The sequence below is a fragment of the Rattus norvegicus genome, chromosome 2, assembly GCF_021556685.1.
Source record: "Rattus norvegicus strain SHRSP/BbbUtx chromosome 2, alternate assembly SHRSP_T2T, whole genome shotgun sequence".
In the NCBI taxonomy this organism is placed as follows: domain Eukaryota; kingdom Metazoa; phylum Chordata; class Mammalia; order Rodentia; family Muridae; genus Rattus; species Rattus norvegicus.
The window spans coordinates 219,906,919-219,931,268 of NC_141535.1; the positions used below are offsets into that span (position 1 = coordinate 219,906,919).

Below are 24,350 nucleotides of genomic sequence, written 5' to 3' on the forward strand. Positions count from 1 at the left end.
CCCCCTCAGTGGCCCAAGCGCTATGCTCGCCCCTTGATCGCCCAGCATACAGCAGGCTCGGCCGCCCGCCCGCGCGCCACTGTGCACTGGAGTTTGGTGGAATCTCTGCTGACGTCACGACACTCCGCACACGGAGTCGGAGCAGAGGGGAGAGAGAGGGATGAGAGCGAGGGAGGGGAGAGAGAGTGCGAGACCGAGAGAGAAAGACGGAGAGCAGCAGACAGAAACTGCCCGCACCCGCTAGCTTTAGCAGCCCTCAGCGTGGACCCTCTCGCAACTTGGCACCCTCAAGATCCCTGCGGTTCCAACCAGACCCGCTCCACGGCGCTGGCTGTGCAGCCCGAGCCTCGGCCGCCTGGCAGTCACCCTGGGAAGCGGTGGGACGGGGAGACAGCCGTTCTCTCTGGTAGCCGGTAAGTGGAGGCCCTCTCTCCCACAGAGCTGTGAGATAATGCGAGTCTGGAAATTTGTTCCACTTTGGAGAACCTCCGCCGCGTGTGATTTGTGGCTCACCGGGCTTGTTTCTCCCGAGGTAGCTCAGTTGGCAAACAGATCTCCCAGAGCCCTGTTCCTTTCGTCCTCAGTCGCAGACACTAGAACAATCCTGCCGGGTGTTGAAGTCGAGTGGAAGCCAGACATGGCTGGCATTTAAAACGAGGCATCTTCCCTGGACTTTCGATGCCAACGGGGTAGGGAGAAATCCTCCCGCTGAGGATTAGCTGACTCAAGATAAAGGACCAGCTACAAAGTTTCGGCTACTGGAATAGATTAGCCCTTTCCCAGCATTACCTATTGGAAAAAAGAGATTCCATCTTAACTGGCAGTTAGTGACGTCTCAGGCCCAAGCGAATTACCTGGGAGCCAGGCCTACATGCCGACCCGCACAATTACTTCGGATTATAAATCCTTTAAATTGATCACCAGTCAACTCCAATCTTATACTGCGAGACATGCATTTTAAACGGATGCGGGGAGGCAACTATTTTGCAACTGGTAACTAAGTAAAAACATGCGATTCCAAACCAAGGAAATATGGCCCTTTTATTTCACTTTAATCACCTTCCCTAAACAATTTAGAAATCAGACTGTCCTAGGAAGCTGGGACATTTTTGTTTTTATTCTGTTAGGTAGGGCTACTGTATTTTTTTTAAGGCAAATTAAAATGGGGGGAGAGACTTTTGCTATTAGGAATTACAACAATCTGCGTTCATACGTTCTAAATTATTTAACGAGCAAGTAGATTAATTTTTAGGAGATCTCTGCATCCTTTTCAGATCACTTAGTTACAATCAAAGATGTTTTGATCACATGAAGTATCATTTAGAGGCAACTCTGCTTAAAACCAATCATTTCACAGAAACAAGCTCGTTACCGAAATGAATTGAGGATTTGCCTTTTTTGTTGTTGGTGGTGGGATTGAAAATGAAGCACGCACGGTATTCCAATAATTAAAGTTTAGTTTAAAAACAAAGTCGCTACTCTCTTCCCTTATGGAATGTTTTGGTTGCCTCAGCACAACTGTGCCTAAGTTGCCCTGCTTTGTCCTGTAAGTTGAGCACCGCTGCCTTCCAACGCTCCAGAAGCGTGCATTCCACAGAGCTTTAAAGAAAGCTTGCTCAGGGTAAAACACGGAGCTGTGTTAAAGTGGTATCTTAATTTCCTTAAATGATTACCCACTGCAAATTAATTTGCTGGCTAATCACACCAATTTAGTTCATTTAAAACACATGGCCTCATGCTCTTGATTTTTTTTTTTTTTTTTTAGCTTTCCACGAATGGTTCTGGGGTGAAATGGGAAAGGATATTTTCCCCCTTGGGCTGATTAGAACCCGTAGTTTCTTCTACAATTCCATCCTTGTGTTGCTCACCAGAAATCATTTTTTTAAGCAAATTGCTCTGTTTCTTGGGGCTTGCCTGTCCGCCTGACCGGAGGAGTACTGTGCGTGCTAATTGCTGGGTAGAGCTTCATTAACACAATATAGAATGGGACGCTGACCCAAACCAGATTGCTTGGCATATACATCCCAACCAGGATGTGAACTTTTGGCATGAGAGTAACTTCAAATTAGGAAACGTCTCCTATCTAAAATGTTCAGATGAGCCATCCAAACCAGTGTTGTAATCCGGCGGTGAAATGTGTCTGTCACACTTTAGTTAGCTGCCCTGATGGGGCAAGTTTAAGTATCATCAGATAAGACTTGAAGATCTCTCTTTAAAGAAAAAAAATCCTCCTCAGTTAGCTAGACTGGACCCATGTATTATGCCTGGTCGTTCTACGGAGCATAAAATTAAAGTCTTAGGGTTCACATTACTGCAAAATACATCTCAAAGTCACAAGGACATGTAGCAAGGAGCTAAGGAACACGTCTTGATCTTTTCGCTCCTTGGGCTGAAGCCTACTGGGTCTTGAAGCTCTACTTCTTGTTGCTTTGATTGATCTTCAGCACCAAAGCATGGGGGTGGGGGGGAAATGTGTAGTAAAAGACCTTACAGGTCAGTCTTTCTCTTCTGTATATTTCAATCCTTGAAAAAAATAAATAAATAAAACTATTTGCGGTAGCCATCTGCAATGCTGTGGCTACCGGCTAATAATGCAGCCAGTTCAGACATATAAAAAAAAAAGATTATCGAAATGATGATGACATGCAAATTTCCCCCGAAATTATCATAAGTAAACATTTGGAGTCTGGACTAATAAAATCCCATCTGTGTTACTTCATATCGAGTTAGTAGAAAGCTGTGATAATGAATTTTGTAATATCTCCCGAACAGACATCTCAATCAGGGACTAATCCTGTGATTTTACTGCAGAATCGCTAAATCTGGAGCCGCCAAACTGCTACTTCTGGGCCCACGGGTCCACAAGGATCGGCAGAATCCCTACCCGAGTCTCATTAGCTGGTGGGGGGAAAGTGCTGTGGCTCCCCATTCCTGGATCCCCAGGCCACCACACCAGGCGGCCCCTCCTCCAGGCAGCACGACCTTGGCCAGAGTCCCCTGGAGCTTGGATTGCTCCAGAAGAGGCTGAGGAGCGTGAAAATGCACCTCAGGCCAAAACTCGGCCCACCAGCCTGGCAATGCCCGCTCTCACCTCCAGCCCTGGGCTCTAAGAGAAAAGGACCCTCCGATCGCAGGCGTACCCTGGTTAGCAAGAGTCAGGAGCCAAGATCCAAGGGGCCTGAGAAACCCTTCTTCCCCTTGTCTTGAAAGCAACCACTCCATCTAGCCCTCCGCCACCCACCTCTCCCGGTTTGCCTGTGGCAAAGAAAAGGGGCCGCGTCAAAAGCTTGACTGTCTGAGCTGCGGTTGGAAATTTGAAAAGGATCTAGCTTGCCTGGGACGGGAAAGGCCGAAACTGGAGGAGCAGCCTCCCCAGTGCTGTTTAGGCTTGGCGGCCCCTCCAGAAACGCTTGCCCGGGTCTCCTGTCTCGCTCAGCCCATCGTGTAACTCAGCTCTACGATCTTAAATCATACTTTAGGGTAAATAAATGGCTGGATGATTATCTCCAGGGAAAAAGTGTGGCTAAATATGGAAACGCGGCTCCTGGTGGATGAGAGGCCCTAATTCAGCTCGCTCCTGGAGCACCCTTGGCCGAGAGTCCCTCCCTTTCAGAATCGCAGAAAACGGAGGGAAAGTTGCTTTGTGCGACCGGGCATGCTGTTTCTGGCCTTCTGCAAATGTTTGCTGAGCTCAAATTGACTGACACCGTATTGAATGGTGATCTTTCCAAAGAGAAGTCCATTCTCCCCACCCCCAAATTGTGCATAAGCTTTAAGGTTGCTCCCAGGCCTAGGCGCCCTTGAGCGTAGTCCCCGCAGCTTCTCCAGAAGCTCGTAGGTTCATTGGCCTCCTAACCTCTGGGCCTTTTCCCCTTCAATTGAGGACATAATCCCTCCAGGTAAACATCGGTGGGAATCCTGGATTCGAAGCTGGGAAGATGCTGCTGGGCTCCAAGAGGCTTTCCGGCCTGAGCAGCGTACCTGAATCCCCCAGCACCTAGTAACGCTTAACACCTAGAGTTGATCCTGTCCTGGGCGCAAGTAGCTGCCTTTGAGCCTCCAGCTCCCGACAGCCGCCACTTCTCAAAGTCGTGCCTCTCTTCTGTTTTGCAGATAACGGGGAATGGAGACCAATTGTCGCAAACTAGTGTCGGCCTGTGTGCAATTAGGTAAGAGCTCATTTCTTCCGCCCCGGGTCCCTAGAAGGGAGACTGCGTCCTGCGAGAGCGGAGAGAAGGCTCCTTGCTCAGCCGCAAGGAACCCAGAGACTGGAACTTTCTCCAGGGGTTCTAGACGAAAAGAAAATCAGACTAGTACAGCCGTGGCCCTTCCCTTTCAGGGAAGCTTGTGCTCTGGCAAACTAGCGAGGACTACCCTGACACTCATCCGAGCTGCCGGTCGGGTGGCCCAGGGACAGATCACTGCCCTCACTGGGTTGCCAGGGGGCCCGAGGGCTGGGCGTGAGGTCCGTCCTTCCTCTAATGGGCTCTTTGCTCTCTGTCCCTCTTTCCCCTCCGTCCTGCCTGGTCCCCTAACCCTGGCCCGGGACTCCTTTCCTCGCCCTTTGGCATCCGCCGCCACTGCACGTGGGGCGGGCGCACTAACGGCCCAGGCGTGCAGCCGGCGGCCGTTGGATGTCTCTTCTCCAAAGACTCTGAAATCAAAAAGGTCGAGTTCACGGACTCTCCCGAGAGCCGGAAAGAGGCAGCCAGCAGCAAGCTGTTCCCGCGGCAGCACCCCGGCGCCAATGGTAAGGGGGAGGGAAGCGCAGGCCGCGAGCCGGGCTCCCGCCTCCCGGACTCTGGGCTGCCCGTGAAGCACAGGCAGGCGAAGCCGCCAAAGCCGGTGTCCCCCCCGCTGCAGAACTTAGACTATTGGCCTCTGGGTAGAACACGAAGCAGCCGTCCCAGGGACTTTAATTCCTTTCCACAAATTATACTGCACTCCTGAGACCCAACACCTCTCCCTTTTCTCTCTCCCTGTGGTCTGATCCCCTGCGCACGCCCCAGCCAACTACGGCCGCTGCATCTGGTGTGCAAAGTGGTCCAACAGCGACCTCTGTCGCTCTCCTGGTCCCACTGCACGCTGCACCACCAGGGCCCACCCGGTCCCTGAAGCTCACAGCCAAGCCTCGCCCAGGCGTCTGGGCGCAGTTTATCGCGCCAGACGAACGCTGGGAAGTCGTGTTGAAGGCTCGCTTCGAAGGGTCTAGGTTTGGACAACAGCCCTAAAGAGCAGGGGACAGAACTATGTACGGCACATAAGGGCCGCAGCAATTATAAGCTCCTGTCAAGGAGCCCCTCCTGCTGTGCTAGCTATTAGGCCTTGGGCTTGGATAACGTGATTCCTTGATTGTTTGGTTTCACCCTAGACCAGTCCATAGGCTTGTGCAAAAGGTGAAAAATCTCCCACGCACAGCGAAGGCCTTGGAGAAATAGAAACTTACCCTTAGATAATGTATGTGAGTATATAAGAGGAGAGGTCTTCATTTAGAATACGTATAAAATTCCAACTTACTTTTTTTTCAGTCCCTGTGTTTTGAAAGCTTCATACTAAGTGCCCAACCTTAGGAGGTTGTTGACCTTTGATTGTGTGAGGAGATAAAACTCCCCCACAGCCCTGGACCCTAACTCCCACACAAACGCAGTATGTGCCAGAGGGGGTAATTTGGAACTCCCGGCAAGTAAACAAAAAGTATTACTAAGAAAAAAAAACAAAGACTTTTCTGCCTGTATCTGACCAAAAAGCATCATTTGTTGAAACAAAAAACGCCTAAAGCAAGCTGCAGCTTCCCCTCCCCAGCTTGCCCAGTCGTCCTGCTGGGCCAGTTAAACGCTCACTTGTCCGGGATTAACCCAAGGGGTTAAATGGGGGCAATGCAGAGATAATGTCGGCTGATTTCTGTCATTAAGACTGTGTTAAATTCTTCTTCTGTTTGATAATCGGTCGTAAAAATAAATTATTAGACCGGAGAATGTTTGGGATATGGTTAAAAATCAAGAGTAGCGAGGACTCCCAGGGAGACTGCTTTGTGCACGCTCTGCCTCGGCCCTGACCGGGCCAAGAAAGCCAGTACCGACGTCGTAGGGGGGAGGGCCGGCCGCTGCCCAGCGGAGGGCAAGTTACTTCCTGTGGGTTGTGACCCTAGAACTCGACCCCCACCTCCAACCCCGATTTCGTTGACCAAAAGAATTGTTTCTGGGGCTAGGTGGCCTGCTTTGGAACTAATAGATGCAGGACACCCCCACACCCACCCCGTCAAGGAGTCTGGGATGCGAGATCGTCCTTGTAGGTAGAATGTGTCTGAGGGCTTTCAGAGTTCAGTCCCCGCTGTCAAGTGTCCTGGCATTCGCGTTGGATAATAGGGGAAAGAAAGAAAAAAGAAAGCGTGTGTGGTGTGGTGGGGGGGGTGGAGAGGGAGGGGTCATTAGTATGAGGGATTGTGACTTTTACTTGCAAGGTGGATTATTTTAGGATAGTGTATGAAAGGTTCTCCCCCTATATTGCCAAAATGTCCGTTTTTCTATCTTTTGGACCCAAGAAAAAAAGCTGTCCAACTGTGTTTACTAGCATTCATTTAAAAGAGACATGTGATGGGGAGACATACTGAAAACCTTGATGTTTAGCTGGCGCGCGCGCCCGTGTGTGTGTGTGTGTGTGTGTGTGTGTGTGTGTGTGTGTATGGACAAATCAAAAAAATAATTATAACATGCACCAGTAAGCCAAAAAAAAAAAAAAAAACCTAACTACTGGTCACCAGAGTTAAGAACCTTTTGAGGATTATAAAAAATAATTTAGACAATATACAAACTTCTGACTGGAATTTATTTTTGTACTTTTAAGGTTTCTTTTATTTAAAAAAAAAGAGAGAGAACCATATTTTTAAGTGTCATGCAGTGACAAAGAGAAGGCCAGGATACTCCGTGAGCTCACCTATTCTTCCTCAAACAGCCACAGCTGCAGGCTCCTTAAGGGAGACTCCCAGCTCCGTATTCGAGCCGAGGCAGACCCAAAACTCGAAACTGGAGGCAGTGTAGGGGCTGAGAGAGTTAACAGAGTTTCCAGGCCTGGCACTTGGAGAGGAAGGCATTTTGGCCAGCCTTATAGAAAGGAACAAAGTCCAGCCACTTCACGTGGCTACGTTTTTTTAGGAACTCTTACAATGGTCTTGACCTTCAGGAAGAGAACAGAGTGCGGAATGGTTGAGAGTCTCTGCTACGGAGTAGGGCATAAAGCGGACAGCGCTGCCCGCTGCCTGGCTTGGCCTCAAAGCCTGTCCAGTTAGCCCTGTGACAGGCGGCCAGTACTTCTTCGGTCCGCTTTCCGTACCCCCAGCCATGCCATTAATTTTTAAATAGCTTTGACAGAAAGGCTTGACTGTAAGTATTCTGACTGCCCCAAGTCCTAGACTCCCCCTTCCCTCCCCAGAAGAAAACTCCAAGGTCCCTCCCCTACACCCTGTCCCTAAACACCCCTTCTACCACGGTGGCGACTTAATCGCCTTCGGAGGATGCGAGCAAACTCTGGTGCTTGCCTGGGTCCAGTTTCTCTCTTGGGCTCCCATTCACTTAATCGGCAAAATGTTGGCGAAGCTCGAGCTATGTGGACTCCTGATCTACCCACCAAAGCACACGATCTGATTTTCCATTATGAAGCCATTTAAAGCGGAGGCCTTCTAACTGGAGACATTCAAACCTTTGGTAGCAAAAGGCAAAATGGTGGTACCGGGAGGAGGGATCTGAACCCCGAGGAAGAAGGTTGTGTAGGAAAGTGGAGAGATCTTGGCTGTAAGGAGGAGGCAAGGTGCAGGTGCTAGATGAAGGAGATTTGAAGCTTGAAAAAGCAAAGCGACAGAACTGGGTGGTGACACTTATCTTCTTCCCCCCCCCCCCCACTGAACACCACCTCCACCATTAAACCTGCAGTTTTATTGACAGAAGCCTCCTCTCTGCTGGTGATTTCCAACCACCACCACCCCCAACACTCGAGCCCCCCAGCGGGAAATTGTACCAGATGTCCAGGTAGTCAGTCCCTGACGGTCAGTCGGTGGCAAGCATTCTTTGCAGGTGACGTTTCTCCCAACCATTCCATTCTCACACAAAGTTTCTTTAGGCTGCTTAGGCTGTTACTCCACACAGACTGCTGTTAATATATGCAGCAGTTGTTAGAGCGACTCCGGGGAAAAGGAAATGTATAAGGAAAGCTTATTCGTGAGCAGGAATATACTAATGGCACAATCTGATGTCTTCTTAATCCTATGTAAAAAGCTTTGTCGTCTTCCTAATATTGACTGAATGGGTAATTAATGGCTCTTCATCTAGGCGAATACCCTGTAATCCAAGATAGGCAAAAGACAACAGCCCAAGTTAGAAGACAAAAGGCACGACTGCAGCCACAGACCCTCCCACTGGGAAAGTTTCTTCCCCTGGGAAAGAAAGCAGGGATGGGGGGACCAGACCCATCCTTGGTGGGCTTCACTAACCAGAGAACTTGACCAAGGACTCGGCGCTCCAGAATGCAGTTCTCTCTTGAGCTCTTCTCTTTTTCTTCTTCTTTAAGATGTCCCCATATAAAAGCCATCCGAGGATCACCCCCCACACAAAGGGTCCCTTAAGAACCTCAGCACTGGACCAGGCTTCTTTTGGATCTAGGACACTCCCTTCCTTTACCAACCTGACTTAGACTAAAGTAGCTGGGGCAAAGGGAAGAAAATCCTGGAACATGTGCGCTAGAGCACACACACACACACACACACACACACACACACACAGAGAGAGAGAGAGAGAGAGAGAGAGAGAGAGAGAGAGAGAGAGAGAGAGAATGTGTGTCTGTGTGCTGATGTACCATTAGGAGTGATGGAGTCACTTTGTGAGGGTCTGACATGGAGAGTGCCCAAGATTCTCCCAGCATGTTTTGAACAGGCTGACATTTTAATTTAAACCTTTAGAGTAATACATTACTAAGGTTACTACAAGGAGGTGGGCTTCTTTTTTTTTTTTCTTTCTTTTTTTTTTTGTCAGCTGACAGCTTTTAAAATATTATTTCGCTAGGGAAATAAAAGCTTCATCTCAGATTATAGGTGGGTATTTTTGGATTTATGTGATTTATGGTCACCATGGCAACTAATGCCGAATGTTAGCTACCAGCATGTCTGGGAAAGAAAGGAGAGTGGGAGAAATAGGAAAAGGAGGTGAACATGAGCTGGAGAGAGGGGATTGATTTAATCCAATTATTTTTTAAGTGACTTCAGTTAGCCCCTGCACCTCCCTCTCTCCAAACCTGGATATCTGTATTTATTTTCATTTTCTTTCCTTTCCTGGCTGGGCTGTTCTCAGCTTTTCTCTCCTCTCCTGAATCTCTCTCTCTCTCTCTCTCTCTCTCTCTCTCTCTCTCTCTCTCTCTCTCTCTCTTCCTTTCTTTTCCCCTCTTTTCTCCACACCGACAAGTCACATTTAGCTATACCAATCTCGTGGGTCAGTACATTGATGCTTTCTAAAAACAAGTGAATGTGTAGTAAACCTGCCCTACTTAGGTGCAAATACGTGAGGGGGTATTGACTGCCCTTAGGTTAGTAGGTATCAGCATTCTCTTCCCCGCCCCAGTCACTTCCGCTTTTCTCGCTGAGCAGTGGGGGATACCTCCCACTGACACCCTAATACCCCCCAAGGTTGTCACCCCAACCCCTTCAATGTTGGACTCTGCTGGTAGAGCAGAAACATGGGTATGCTTTCATAAGGCGGCAGTGGATGAGTGTTAGTTAATCTCTGGCCTTCTGAAACAGAAGAGAGTCTTTAACAAACCCAACCTTTCTGTGTGTGTGTGTCGTTGATGTTGTTTTGTTTTGTTTTTGTTTTATGTTATGTCTTGCTTTGTTTTCATTTACGGAACAAGAAAAAAATCATCCGGAGTGAAGCTTTTCATTTGGGAGGGAGGTCACTCTCCTGGGGTTCGGGGTAGCAGTGCAGTCAAGCCTGGTTTCTGTGCAAACAGTTGAAAGAGGGGATAAGAAGCCACTTTTCTAGGTATGGGGTGCCAGGTCTCCTCTTACACACACACACACACACACACACACACACACACACACACACACACACACATTACCCATCATGTGGCTGAGTCCTGGCCAGGTCAAGTCCTTGAGCCACCTTCCGAAATGCTATACACACACCCCTTTATAGCCTGACAGCTCAGGGAGACCTCTAATTGAGCCATCTTCCAGGTGAGTTCTGAAGGCAGTCTTTACAAAATTTGAGAATTGATTGATTGATTGATTGATTGGGTCCCAGGCCATACTCTGCATCTACCAAAACGGACAGCCCAGACCTACTGCTCATCGCTCACCGGGGTGGCTGGAAGGAGTTTGCTCAACTAACACTAAAGAGTGTGAAATTAAATAAGACTTTAAGACCGGTAATCGGTAGCAAACACCAGCTGAAGACACTTCTGTGTCACATACTTCCCACCCGGAGGGTCTTTCTTTGAAGGAGTAAGTAAGAAAACCCAATTAAGGTGACTACGGTGCCTCCAAACCCCAAGCTTCCGTTCCTTGGCCTTAAAGAAGGCATATAGCACAGCCCAAGCCTCCCTACTCTCTCTCTCTCTCTCTCTCTCTCTCTCTCTCTCTCTCTCTCTCTCTCTCTTTCTTCTTTTTCTTCTTCTTCCTTTTTCATTTCTTTCCCTCCTTCCTTCCCTCCTTGCTCCATTCCTTATTTTCCTAACCTTGAATAGAAAACTCTGATGACAGCTTAAGTCACCATCATTTCTAGAGCTAATCAAGAATTCATGTGTGTTCACAGGATTACTGAACTCCCTACAAGTGTGATTTGACTTACAACCCATTCTTTATCTATGTCACCTGTGACATCACTGTGGGGCATTTATTGGTCTCCATCACACACCTCCACACCTACTCTGGCATGAACCCTTTAGGTCCTTGAAAGGTGGAGATCCTATCATGACTGCTTGGCAAGTGTAAAGCAAGTTAGGAGAGGGTCAGTTGACTGTGAAAAATATTTTTAAAAACTATTTTTAATCACTTGTGTGTCATACGTGTGTTCATGTGTGTACTCAAATATACACACATACACACACACACACATCAATGATGTGCAATTCTGTTTTTACTTTAATCAGCATGGATGTCTTTATTCTCAACCTCAGTTGTTCCACACAATCTAAATTTCTATTTAGACTTGGCTATGTGCATCTGTGTCTTTCCAAAATCTCCCATACTTTGGCACTAAGGGAGAACTACCACTTAACCCTGGGTTTTCCATCCATTTGGGGGACTACTTGAACCCCTCCTTGTGTGTAGTTTCCCATATGACTGTTCTACTGCAGGGGTGGGACTGCCAGAGCTTACGCTGAAAACCTCTGGGTTGAATGGGAGATAACCTTGAAAATCTGTGTGATTCTTTGCAACTTCTCAGTTTTTCAGGGGGAGAAATACTTTTTTTAAAAAAAAAGCTCCCAGCCTCAAAAACAGAAAAAACGTCATTAACAACTACTGTTTTGCCACACTCCAGAATTCAAATCTTGAGGCAAAGAAGAATATGCCTATAAAATTAGAGAACCTTTTATTCTTTGGTGCAATAGAGTCTACCATGAAACGAAACATTGTGGGATATGGTATGGTGATGCCCACAATTATACTGAGGTTTAAAAGAAGAAACTAGGATAAGATTAGTAAACACATTGGATAGAACGATCTGGATTCGTCTTGACTAGTTATAGGTCATTGGCTGGCAAGTGCATGGGAGAAAATGTTTACTTTACGCATATACTTTATGAACTTGAGGGAATTAAAGGAAATTCAATAAGAAAATGGCTAGAAACATTTAAAACCCCTATTTAAAAGACTTAAGCAAATTAGAGTCTTATCAGATTAAAAACCACTACAAATGTAAGAACATTGTCTTCGGTGAAACGCTGTGAGGTCTGAGGAGGAAATTCTCCTGCCCGCCAAATCTCAGGGATAAAACGCGTCATCTAAGCACCAGATAATGAGCAGAATGTAAATTAATTTAACCTTCTTTACCAACAGGCTGCTGGTGTAATGTGTATAATTTAGTGATAAGGTTTCGAGACCTAATATAGCTGGATGTGTGAGCCTCAGCTAATTCAGGCCTGACACAAGGGTGTGTGTTCTGCTGAGCAGGTGCATGCGTGTTTATGTGTGTAGAACAGAGTGAGGCAGAATAAAGGTTAAAACCAGGAATGCTGAGCTAAACCTTGTAAAGAAATGCCTAAATATCTAAATTCTTGAAGTGGGATGGCAATAGTGTGAAAAGACTGGAAATAATTCTCATTTGGCCCTTTGGGTGGTCTTGGTTCTATTTAAGGTGAGAAGGATTGTTCGTAGTGTTGGGAGGTAAGAGTAAAAGAGAGACAGATGTTATAACTATATCTGCAGTCACCCCTTCATTTGCTTAGTGCCAGGCTAAGTTCCCCAGTCTTGTGAGTAAGAGCTAGGAGGGAGTTTGCTGAAGATTCCTTATACTGGCGCTGCAAATCATTGACTATAACGTCAAACAAATTACATTCAGGGAAGATAACACTAAGTCCACTGTGAAACAATCGCAAATGCAGAGACCCGGGAGGGGAGTAGATTACTATGTGTTCTTCAGCTAGGCTAAGGGACAAAAGGGGAGTGTGTGTGTGTGTGTGTGTGTGTGTGTGTGTGTGTGTGTGTGTGTGTGTGTGTGTTGCCAGATCTCAAACCCAGAACCTCCTGGGTGCTCCAACACTGAGCAGAATCCCCCCAACCCCCCAGTCCCACAAAGGACTTAGAAAAATTATTTTGAATGCATTTGAATTTATACCTTTGGAACTTAAATTTTCTTTGCTGCACGGGCTGATGCCTCCATGGGTGCTCTGTTTTGTTTGATACAAATGAAAGAGATTTTTGCTTTTCCTACTTGGGCAGTCCTCTAGGCTCTCCCCAACCTGGTGCAAATCTACTGTTTCTGCGTAATTGTGCTTTAATGATTCAAGACAGCCTTGAGCTCCCTAGGAAAAGAAAATGACTGTTAAAAAATCATCCTTGAAATTGGTCATTTGGCAACGTTCTTAATTGTATGAAAATTCATTAAGGCATATTTTCTATATAATTAGCTCAAGGTTGTTGATTCTACGGGCTAAAGCCTGGATTTGAATCTGATTGATAATAAAGTAAACAAGGGAGTCGAATTTAAAGCATAGCTCTCTCTGGCTGGGACGAGCTCAATACAGTGTACAAGGAATTTGAAAGACCTAGGATGTGTCTTAATCAACGTTAAGTAGAATGGATAAGCTTTCAGCATTTCGAAAACGCTGGGTTAGGGTTTCTACTCTATTGTGAGTTTTCTGTCTGGGGACTAATAAGCATTACAGGGGACGTGATTTGAGGCGACTTTTTTATTCATGTATAAATCCAGAGTGAACCACCAAGCAGTTGTTCGACTAAAGTCAAGGTAATTTTCTTTTGACGGGTCCATTTTCTTCTCGATTTCTAATTTATTAGCCTGCCTTTTCAAGACTCTGTCTTCTTTGCAATTAAAGTAAAGCTTCCTCAGATTAGCGCGACATTCACCTGACAGGCGAATGGGGGGGTAGTGCGGAATTAAAAGGAGAAAGGTGATTTGCTGGTGTTTTTCAACGTTAGCTTTAGGTAGCACATCGCCTTTCTGTCCTGACCCGGGGTTTTGGGGGGGCGGGGGGGGGCGCTCTGGTCTAGAAATGGATGTGGTGAGACACAAAAGGGAGGGGGTGCTTGATGTCGGTCCTCGACTTTTCTTCTTCTTTACCCTAACCGGACTCCAAGTCTCTCTCCCCCACCTTACAGTCCTAACCAAAGCCGAATAGCCTTTGGCTGGGCAGGAGCAGAATTCCCAGGAGCGCGCCTGTGTAGACCGGGTGGGCACCGCAAGGAATTAGTGGGGCCTCGCACTGCTGATAGGTGCAGACAGAACCATCCCTCTGCCGCGGCTCGGGGCCTCGCGATTGGTGTGGAGCCACGTCACTCCGACCCGAAGAAGGGTCTGGGAGGAGGCGGAGGCGGGGAGAGCTGGGGAGGGCCGCCGCAGAGTGACGTCTTGCCACCAGGAAGCCCGCCTCTGGTTTTAAGCTGTTAGGCCAACAGGGAAACGCGGAGCCGCAGATCTTGCCGGTCTCTCGCTGGGGTGTCTGGAGCTGAGCTGCGGCGGGGCCTGGCTCCAGCTCGACGGCCCGAGGGGGTGTGCGTGTGAGCCGCGGAGGGTGTGCTCTGAGGCCCGCGCAGAGGCCGTGGCGGCTGCAGCCGCCGCGGGGGATCTAATATCAGCTACCTGTCCCTGTCACTCTTGACACTTCGCTGTCAGGGCTGCAGCGCGGGGGGCGGGCAGAGTGCTCTCCGTGCTGTCCTTATTGGAGGGGTATCTAGGGGAGGGAGGGAGGCAAGAAAAGGGTCTTTGCCCATTCTTGTTTCGCTTTGGATCGTGGAAGTCGGCTCCCTAAAGACGCTTGCAGCGGTTCCCTTCTGCCCACGTCCCCAAGTCTCCGTTGGCCCCCTGACTTTCGGCTGCCGAACTCTGTTTGGCTGGAGTCTGCAGTTAGAAGAGACAGGGGCAGTTTGGCTGGAGGACCCTGCAGTTTGCGTCCCCTGGCTCTACAAGTCTCGGCTAACACAGGGACACTTGGCGCCTAGAGCGCTACCCAGAACCGGCGGCCACCGGGGCTCGACAGGCGGGAGCCCTGGACTCGTAGGGCACCGCACTCCCTCGTCCATGAACTGCATGAAAGGCCCGCTGCCCTTGGAGCACCGAGCAGCCGGGACTAAGCTGTCGGCCGCTTCCTCACCCTTCTGTCACCATACCCAGGCGTTAGCCATGGCTTCGGTCCTAGCTCCTGGTCAGCCCCGCTCCCTGGACGCCTCCAAACATAGACTGGAGGTGCATACAATCTCCGATACGTCCAGCCCTGAAGTCGCAGGTAAGGCGCCGCGCTGCCCCACGGACACATGAGCGCAGCCCCCTGGCGCCTCCCGTCCGGCTGGACCCCCGAGGAAGCCGCCCCCTCCTAGGGAAGGCGTGGTCGGAGTGGTCCTTCTGTTAGCTCAAGGCAGAACTTCCGGGAGCCTGGATTCTGGTGACCCCGTCCCTTCCATTCAGTCCCCCACCGACTTGGTTCCTGTGGCGCTAGTAATCCCTCCCACGCCGCTGAGTCTACCTTGATCTATCTTCAGTTTCTTGGGTCACAGATGCCTCAGCATTTCTATTCAAGGGCGTTCAGAGGCCGCCCCAACTCTGTCCCCCTTCTCCTGTTAGCGTTTACCTCCCGGGGAGACTCACTCCTTTAAAAAGTATGTCTAAAATTATTTAGATAGCATACCTCCCCACGCCGTGAGGAGCTGGTGGACTTTCCTTCCTACCTGTATCCTAACACCCACTTTCCTAACCTTCCAAAACCTCCTGGAAATCTGAGGTTTGGGGATTGGGGTCTGGGAAGTTGTGTGTAAAACACGCGCGTGTTCGTGTCTTAAAAGGATGTGTTTCTTCTCAACTGTGTATACTTTTGAGCAAAGGCTATAAAAAAATGAATGTACCGCCTCAGTGAGATAAACGTGTAAATAAAACGTGCGGCTCTGGGGGAGGGGAGGAAATGGGGCGCACACACCCACACTTTCACCGCTCACCCCCAGACACAGCGCTCCCTACGGAACGGAGGCGCCGCGTACAGCCCTGTCCCCTCCAGCAACGGGGCTCTTGGCCTCCTCTGCCACCCTCTCTGGTTGAGAGGTCGCGTTTTGCAGACGGGAATCTGACCGAAACTGTGTTTCTTTCTGCTTTGCTCTTTCAGAGAAAGATAAGGGCCAGCAGGGAAAGAATGAGGATGTGGGCGCAGAGGACCCGTCCAAGAAGAAGCGGCAACGCCGGCAGAGGACTCACTTTACTAGTCAGCAGCTCCAGGAGCTGGAAGCCACTTTCCAGAGAAACCGCTACCCAGACATGTCCACTCGCGAAGAAATCGCCGTGTGGACCAACCTTACGGAAGCCCGAGTCCGGGTAGGAGCCAGCACCCAGTCTGGGAAAACTAGGGGGCCGAGGCCTTGCCAAGCTTCCGAGCCTGCAGATCAGGGGTGGGAGTAGGAGTGGTGAGTGGAAGGCAGTGTCACCCCTTAAGGACGCGGGTGGGAAGCCACTTTAGAAGAAGAAAGGGCCGAAGGCCTCCAGGCGGCGAGTGTGCCCGAGGTTACTGCTCCTGGTTCCCGGGCAGAACTGCCCTGGCGCAGGCGCCAACAGCCTCACCCGCTCTCTGCCGGCCCATCCGGCGCCCTCCCAAGCTGAGCTGCGCGGGCATTCCTCAGCAAAGGGCATTGTGTTCCCGGCTTGCCGTCGCCAGACAAGCGCCGATAAAATCCCTCCCCGCCAGGAGCTGTGAACAGGCTCCAACCTGTGCGCCTAGAACAAGAAAACCCTCCAGAAACACGCAAGGGTTGGCCTCACTGGAGAACCTTCGCGCCCAGCCCGGCCCAGCCGGGCCCAGCCTTTTCTCCCTTGACTAGCAAGAGTTGCTCGCAGGTCTTCGCCGGGGCGGGTTTCACACTATTCAGATTTCTCTCCCACTCTACCACCTAGTTTTGTAATCCCTGGAAGTAACGACTATTCTGCTAGCGCTTTTAGAAAAAAGGAGAAGAAAGACGTTTCAATTTGGTTTATTTATCTTCTCGAGAAAGTTCAGCTCAATGAACGCTGTACTCACACCCCTTGCTTAATTATAGTCATAGATTTATAAAGAGAGCTTACCTTTACTTTGTAGCAAATCTGCTCTTTATGGACTGGCAAAAAAAAGAAAAGAGTTTAAATAAATTACCCAGTAGCAGTATCCTGGTTTAACGCCGGTCCGTTGGAATGTCCAAGATTGTTAAGATTCTGAAAGAGGAAAACGGAAGTCAGCAGACTCCAGAGCCTGCTGTTTTAGAAAACACGTTCTGTGTAGAAAGGAAGCAAAAAGGTGGGGGAGGGAGGACGAAAAGAAAAATAAAGAAAATATCAGACAGCAACAAAAATGAAAACTAAGGCGTATTCTCAAAGCAAAGAGAAGGAAGACACAGTCAGTGTAGCTCTGTGGCAGCTTATGCGATGCCGGCAGATAAAGAAGCCGGGAAGACGCGGGGAGTGGTTTTAGTTTAACTGCCTGGAGCCAGCGCCCGTGCAGGGGCCGCGTGGTTTTGAGCAAGGTCAGTCTTTCTTTAGCTTTCTTTAGCATCAGGGAACGATGGACCAGCACGTACTCTTCTCGCCTGGGCAAAGTTTAGAAGGCCTGGAGTAGAAATGACAAGTAATTAAAATAAAGACACAATTTGTCTTTCACTGAAATCCCCGGGGAGAGCCCTCCCACCCCCACCGGCTTTTCCTAGGCCCCGCTCCTCTGCAGCGGGTGCGCGCTCCAGCAGCCTGCTTCCAAGCGCTTACTTTTTCAGCCAAGTCCGTGAGGCTTGCTTTTTATAGCAATCGGGTGTAAAGAGGAAGGGGGAGGGAAAAAAAGGAAATCAAGAATGAAAGGAAAAAGGGGAAAAAAGCGGATTAGACGGCTGGGCGCGACAGAGATATGTAATGTGAAACATCACCGTTGTCAGCTCTGGGCTGTTGAGCCAGGCCTCTCTCCAATACACAAAAGCCGCTCTCTGGGGCGACTGGCGGGGCCCACTGTGGATTGGAAGAGGGGTTGTGGCGGGGCCATCGGACGCGGGTGGGGGACCGGCCAGCCTCCCGCAAATCCACAAGACAGCTCTAGTCCCGTACTAAGCTGTGTCCAGAAGCTGGCTAGGTTTGGGGAAGAGGAAGGTGGTACAGATCAAACTAAGGGAGGTGAAGGGCTACGTACAGTGACTGGTTCAGAAATCCCAGTTTAGGTGCTTAGCTCCTGGAATTTAACGAGCAGACTACGAGGTGGTCCTTAGCTTTTTATTTGGTTGTTTTTCTAGGGCATCCGGGTCCTAACGCATTCGGAGAGGCGTGGGGGGGCTGGAGGGGCGAGCTTGGAGATACTGGAGGGAAGGGAGGGGCTGTGTGGGAAGAGGCTGGGTCCGGGTGGGTACCCTCCCAGCCCCTGGTCCTCATTACTGGATCGGTGGTTTTGAAATGGAAGCAAGCTTGCAAGGTTCTGAGAGGGTCCCGTGTATTTTACACTGTTTTGGGACCCTAAAGAGGTCCTAGAGGATCAAGCCGCCCTTAGGCCTCCAGGAATTCGATTGATTGGACTTCTGTGCCTCAGCTCACAGTCCAGACTCCGGGGTTGGAGCGGCTGAGGCCTCTAGAGCTTTACTAAGGCCTGGGACAAGCACCACTGCGGTTTAGCTATTCTCAATGGCTTCCACGGCGCATGGTGTAGACTGACTGGAACCGGGGCAGCAAGAGCGTGTGCGTGCTTACAAGGTCCAGTGTGACCCAGGTTGGCTTCTGGTACTTTATTTTTAAATGAGTTTTACGAGTTTGAGCCTAATTGTCTCTGTGTCCTCTGTCTCATTCCTTATCCGCACCACCCCAGGTTTGGTTCAAGAATCGCCGGGCCAAATGGAGAAAGCGGGAGCGCAACCAGCAGGCCGAGCTGTGTAAGAATGGCTTCGGGCCGCAGTTCAATGGGCTCATGCAGCCGTACGATGACATGTACCCCGGCTACTCGTACAACAATTGGGCTGCCAAGGGCCTCACGTCAGCGTCTCTGTCCACCAAGAGCTTCCCCTTCTTCAACTCTATGAACGTCAATCCCCTATCCTCCCAGAGCATGTTTTCCCCGCCCAACTCCATCTCATCCATGAGTATGTCGTCCAGCATGGTGCCGTCCGCGGTGACCGGCGTCCCGGGCTCCAGCCTCAATAGCCTGAATAACTTGAACAACCTGAGCAGCCCGTCGCTGAATTCCGCGGTGCCCACGCCCGCCTGTCCTTACGCGCCGCCGACTCCTCCGTACGTTTATAGGGACACATGTAACTCGAGCCTGGCCAGTCTGAGACTAAAAGCAAAGCAACACTCCAGCTTCGGCTACGCCAGCGTGCAGAACCCGGCCTCCAACCTGAGCGCTTGCCAGTATGCGGTCGACCGGCCGGTGTGAACCGCGCCCAGGGCGCGGGATTCCGAGGACTGTCGGAGTGGGCAACTCTGCCCGAGAAAGACTGAGAATTGTGCTAGAAGGTCGTGCGCACTACGGGGAGAAAGAGGGGGGGACAAAAGAGATCAGAGGAAAAGAAACCACTGAATTCAAAGAGAGAGAGCGCCTTTGATTTCAAAGGAATGCCCCCAAGTGTCTGCCATCTTCCGCTGAAAGTATTCCCAACAGTTGGAGGACGCGTGCACCAACAAATGTTTGACTGGATATGACATTTTAACATTACTATAAGCTTGTTATTTTTTAAGTTTAGCATTGTTAACATTAAAATGACTGAAAGGATGTATATATATCGAAATGTCAAATTAATTTTATAAAAGCAGTTGTTAGTACTCTCACGACAGTGTTTTTAAAGGCTAGGCTTTAAAATAAAGCATGTTATCCAGAATCAGTTAGGATTTTTCGCTTGCGAGCAAAGGAATGTATATACTAAATGCCACACTGTATGTTTCTAACATATTATTATTATAAAAAATGTGTGAATATAAGTTTTAGAGTAGTTTCTCTGGTGGATGCCTTGTTTCTGAAACTGCTACGTACAACCTATCCTGTGTATAACATTTCGTACGATATTGTTTTACTTTTCAGCAAATATGAAAAAAATGTGTTTTATTTCTTGGGAGTAAAATATACCGCATACAAATTGGTCTGGATTCTCTCTCCCTTTCTCTGTTAACTGGCCAGGGTGTCGAAGCCACTGACTCCAAAACAAACCAGTTTCCTCTGCCTGCTGAGTCCAACGCACAAGGCACTATTTAAATTCAGTAGAAATATATCCTAGCCATTCATCAGAAACTAAAAAAGAAAAGAAAGGGGGAGGGGGAGGAGGCAGGGAAGCTGCAAGTTGGTATATATGCCCCAGATTCGTCTTTGGCTGAAATCCATCAGATGTCATTGTTGTTAGCAAATAACACCAGAGAAAGAAGAAAGGTGAGAGAAGTTTTGAAGTATGCCAACCAGCTTGGAATGATGCTGAAGCTTGCTGGGTCGGAAGGAAACCACTCCCCCTCCCCCAGTAAACTGTTCTGGAGACAAGATGAGAAGGCGTGCACATGTACAGTTTGTATACATAAACTTCTTAGAAGGAACACATCTATAATAAATTTACAAGGAAACACCTTCAGTTCAAAATATTTAGGCCTCCACGTTTATCTTTGAGGCTTAAGTAGAGAGATCCTTCATTCATATTGTATTACTATTTTCAAGTCCTTGGGAGACATTAAAAGAAACAAAGACCATTTCTAATAACTACAGCCCGTTGGTTCCCTGTGTCAAAGAGCCCAGAGGTTGAGGGGTTAGAGTGGGGTTTCCTGAGTCTTGTAGAGCAATATGTAGCTGAGGCAAAGGTCATGCCCCCTGTGTTTTGTTTTAAATAATATTGACCCATTAATTCTAAACCTGCTTGTTCCTGAAATTATACAGGATTATAGTTTGCAAACTGCCGGACAATGAGGCAAATCAAGATGAATTACAGCCTGGGCCCTCCCTTCTATCCTCTGACATCTAAACAGGGAATGAGGTCCACGTGAGTGTTTGAAAGAACTCTAAGCCCTAGCTCCTCCTTCCAGCCCAGCCTTTTAGCTCCTTTTTGTTAAATGTGAAATTTGATTTCGTAACCAATAGTAGCAAATAAGGCTTACTTCTTTAAAACTTCATCGCCTTGGCGCTGGGAAGGTCACCAGAGGATGTTCTGAGGTCTTTTGTTATTCCTGCCCCCCACACACTCTCCCTCCCCACCCCCCACATATATGCTAGGACAAACACCAGCCAAGGAACTGGGAGAGAAAAGTATCCTCCGGTTTTCTGAAGCCGAGAAAACCGGTGTTTTTACGCTTAAGTTGCTTTTTATCTCACCGAAACTTCACTTAGGAGCTTTCAGAGTCTTTGTTCTGTGAGGACCTGCTGCTGCGGCTTAAACAGATCGCAGATAATATCCCCGATTTAAGATCAACTGCTCGGGGCGCACATTAACTTTCTTTTTCTTTCTTTTGAAAGCTTCGCGCCCAGTCCTGTTGCGGGCTCACGCGGTGGGTGTGGGGTAGATAGGAGGCCTTTGGACGAGGGTCACCTCCCGCCCTTGTTCACTTGAGAGCAGTGGAGAGGAAAGCGGTCACTAAAGGTGGACTTTGACTTCTGGAACCCGGGAGGCGGGCGGGAGGGAGCCAGCCAGTGTCTCTCTGAGCGGTTGGGGAGAGCTGAGAGGGGGAGCAAACTGCGTGGAAGATTTTGGGGATCTTGCCTAGAAGCGCAAAAGGAGGGCAGCTGGCCTATTTTGCTTTTCCTGCCAGACTGATCCAGGGTGAGCTGGGAGCGCATGTTTAAGGGGTGAATCTTAGGCCTAGTTTGTTGGCTCAAGTAGAATTCTGTTAGAGAAAAACCAATCTGCAAAAACAATGTAAAACAACAAATGGAAGAGTTATCACTTCCCCGACTTTAGATGTTCAATTGAGGGGCGGGGACTTGGGACAAAAGATAGGCCTTGCCTCAACTCTACTACCACAGCTACGTTCTCTGGACTTCCATTCCGGCCTCGGCCTCGTCCAGGATTCACAGCCAACTCACTCTCCCGGCAGCACCTCTCTTTCCCCTGGAGCGGGAGAAACCTAGTTCCCGAGCCGGTGGTGCCCGCCCCCTTGCCCCTCCCGCTCCTAACCCGGTCCCCCCCTCCAGCCATCGCCACCTCCACCACCTCGGTTCCACTCAATCGATTTTTGCTGCATGTCAACACTTATTACCGGTGAGTGTGAGGGTATTTTTTTTTCTCCTTCTCTAGGTCTCTTAATGATTTCTGAGCTAGTTGTGTATTAAAGTGCTTAAAGGAAACTTTAAGATAATCTATAGCATGTAGATACCCCCCCCCACTCCGCGTGGGTTCAAACATGGCGAGAGCTTAGTGAGGGAGACAGGCTTCCGTGGCCTAGACACTCAGGGAAGCACCTCAGGGAGGGCCAGAGCAAACCGGGCTTACAGCGAAGGGGGCCTTGCTTAGCCCTACAGTGGTATAGGCTCTGAGGGTCCTGCTCGTCCACTTGCTACACATTTGAACTTTCACCCACCTTGATGGCTGCAATATAACTGTGTTTTTATTTTATTTTCTCTTTTTAAAGTTAAACTTCTTCTTAGGGCCCCAACTCGGCATTCTTCTAATACGGGATTCAGGTTAGGTGGAGGCTGGAGAGTGGTGTATAAAGCCCACATACATCCTTATCCCCTCCCTGTTCCTAACTCTCAGATTTGATGCCCTCAACTTGCTTACAAACGCAATTGAAAAGGGAAGATGGTGGCAAGCCCCAGCCCCATAAGCAACCTCATTAGAGGAGGAATCAGCTTCTCCCTGACCTAGTTTTCCCTGCCCCAGATCTCCCTGGGTACTGAAACCAGGAGTCCTTTTTAGAGTGTAACAACACCACCAACAGATTAATGGGAGAAAAAAAATACCATCTTTAAAGTCCCAATATTCCTCAAAGCCCTATAAATTAACCCGTGGAGAGCAGCGAACCCTTTTAAGGAGCATCTATAAAACTCCTGCACGTTCTGGAAAGAGGACAGTCTCCCCACCCCCTGTCACGGCGGTGACCAAAACAAAGGTCGGCTCTGCAATCCACATCCCAATCCACGAGTCTCTGACACCCGTCTCCCCAGCCCTGTCGGCCCACCAGAGATCTGAACTAGCTGAGCAGTCCCGGCTGGGAGGTTTAACTTTTTTTAGAACTGAGAAGAAAGGGAGGAATGTAACCAGATCAGAGTCTTTATGAATATAGACTTCCCACTGATTGATTTATAAACCCCCAGCGAACGGCAGTTAACGTAAGCAAGCACCCTGACGTGCAGGAGACACTGGTGGACTGCGCTGGTGAAACAGGTCTGAAAAAAAATGAGATCTCTGGCAGCAGATTTTTTTTTTCCAGGAGAAATTAGAAAGAAAACGTCTTTCCCTGCCCATCCTCCCAAGCCATTGTGTTTGATTCAATCTGAAAAAAAAAAACAATAATTCTAGAGGGGATGTTTTTAAAGTCACTGTGAACACATGAGTGATTTACCTAGGCAGACATTGGCAGATGAAACCCGGGAGGTTTTATGTTAACCTTCAAAGTTGTCCCCTCTTGCTTTCTCCTGCCTTCCCACAAAGGGAGACCTTTTCATTGCTGGTTTTTCTTTTTCTTTTTTTCTTTTTCCTGAAAAGATTAGAAGTAGAATTTACTGTGTTTAGGATGCGTAACTTCATTTTTGTATTGGATTCTTTTCGTTTTATGTAAATGTTGCTTTTAGATTTTGTTTGGGGACTAAGGAAGTCCTGCAAGAGATAAAGTACCCCCATTAAAGTAGTTAATTCTACTTAATTGCTCCAAAAAAAAATCACAGTTACTCCTTTTGTGGTGATGTACTGTAGCAGTTGTAGAAAGGGGGAGATACTTGAAGTCTAAGCTACTTAGCTGAAGAACGCCTAATAGAACCATCTAGCTTCCTTTTAATTTAAAACACGCTTTAAAAACATTCAATGACTGTATGGAGAAGTATTTACTTTGAGGTGATAGTGTTGCAGGGTTGCTTTTCTTCCTCCGCTTTCTTTTTAAAAGGAGACTAAATGAAGTCGAGACTAATTAGTTGCTCCCCAACCAGTGTGTGTACGTGTGGGAGGGGGAGGCGCCCTGTGATTTTGATGGATCCCTTCCCATCCAGCTCGCCTAATCTTCTGGTTAAAATGTTAGAGGTCTCCTTCAGTTTTCCACTCTCCTCTTTTCCGCCCTACTGTCTTCTTTGCACCCAGCCAAGGTTTGACTTTGTTTTCTTTTGCTGTTTTTTTCCCCCTCCTATTCCCGATCCTAGCAATTTAGAAAATGGCCCGTAGTGCTGGATGCTGAGGCACGAAGATTAAGTCTTGGGGTTGTTTTTCTTAGAGACTTGGCCACAACTTCCTCGTTCAAGAACTAGAAAAGCCCCTTTGCTTCCTCCGGCCAGCAGCTAGCTGCAGCGCCCGAGGTCCGTTTGAGATGGTAACACCTAGAACCCTTTTAAATGTCCGGGACAGAACACTAGGGCAGAATTTAGATCGTGATTGATAACTCAACCAAGTGGTCTCCTGCTCTGTCTGCACGAAGTGGGAGGAGAGAGAGAGAGAGAGAGAGAGAGAGAGAGAGAGAGAGAGAGATCCTTCCCTGTTCTTCCGGATGGAGAAGCTGTCTTTTCTCGGCGGCCGTCACTTCACGCTGATGCCTGCGTGTGCTGGA

The 24,350-nt window shown here is 48.7% G+C and overlaps 1 protein-coding gene and 1 long non-coding RNA gene across 4 annotated transcripts in view; both read left to right on the forward strand.

Annotated features, from left to right (window-relative positions):
• The first annotated feature begins 162 nt into the window (after nucleotides 1-162).
• On the forward strand, nucleotides 163-19,768 carry Pitx2 (paired-like homeodomain 2). Of its 3 annotated transcripts, XM_087631667.1 has the most exons (5): nucleotides 163-413; nucleotides 4,114-4,169; nucleotides 4,613-4,750; nucleotides 15,814-16,019; nucleotides 18,505-19,768. In XM_087631667.1, exons 2-5 carry the CDS (start codon nucleotides 4,124-4,126, stop codon nucleotides 19,066-19,068), a joined length of 954 nt encoding a protein of 317 aa, XP_087487793.1. In that variant the 5' UTR covers nucleotides 163-413; nucleotides 4,114-4,123; the 3' UTR covers nucleotides 19,069-19,768.
• Nucleotides 19,769-21,772: 2,004 nt separating this feature from the next.
• Nucleotides 21,773-24,350, forward strand: part of LOC147996537 (uncharacterized) — a 29,970-nt gene continuing 27,392 nt past the window's right edge. Inside the window, exon 1 of the long non-coding RNA XR_015672556.1 lies at nucleotides 21,773-21,859. This is a non-coding gene — a long non-coding RNA (uncharacterized LOC147996537). The remainder of the gene's footprint in view (nucleotides 21,860-24,350) is intronic.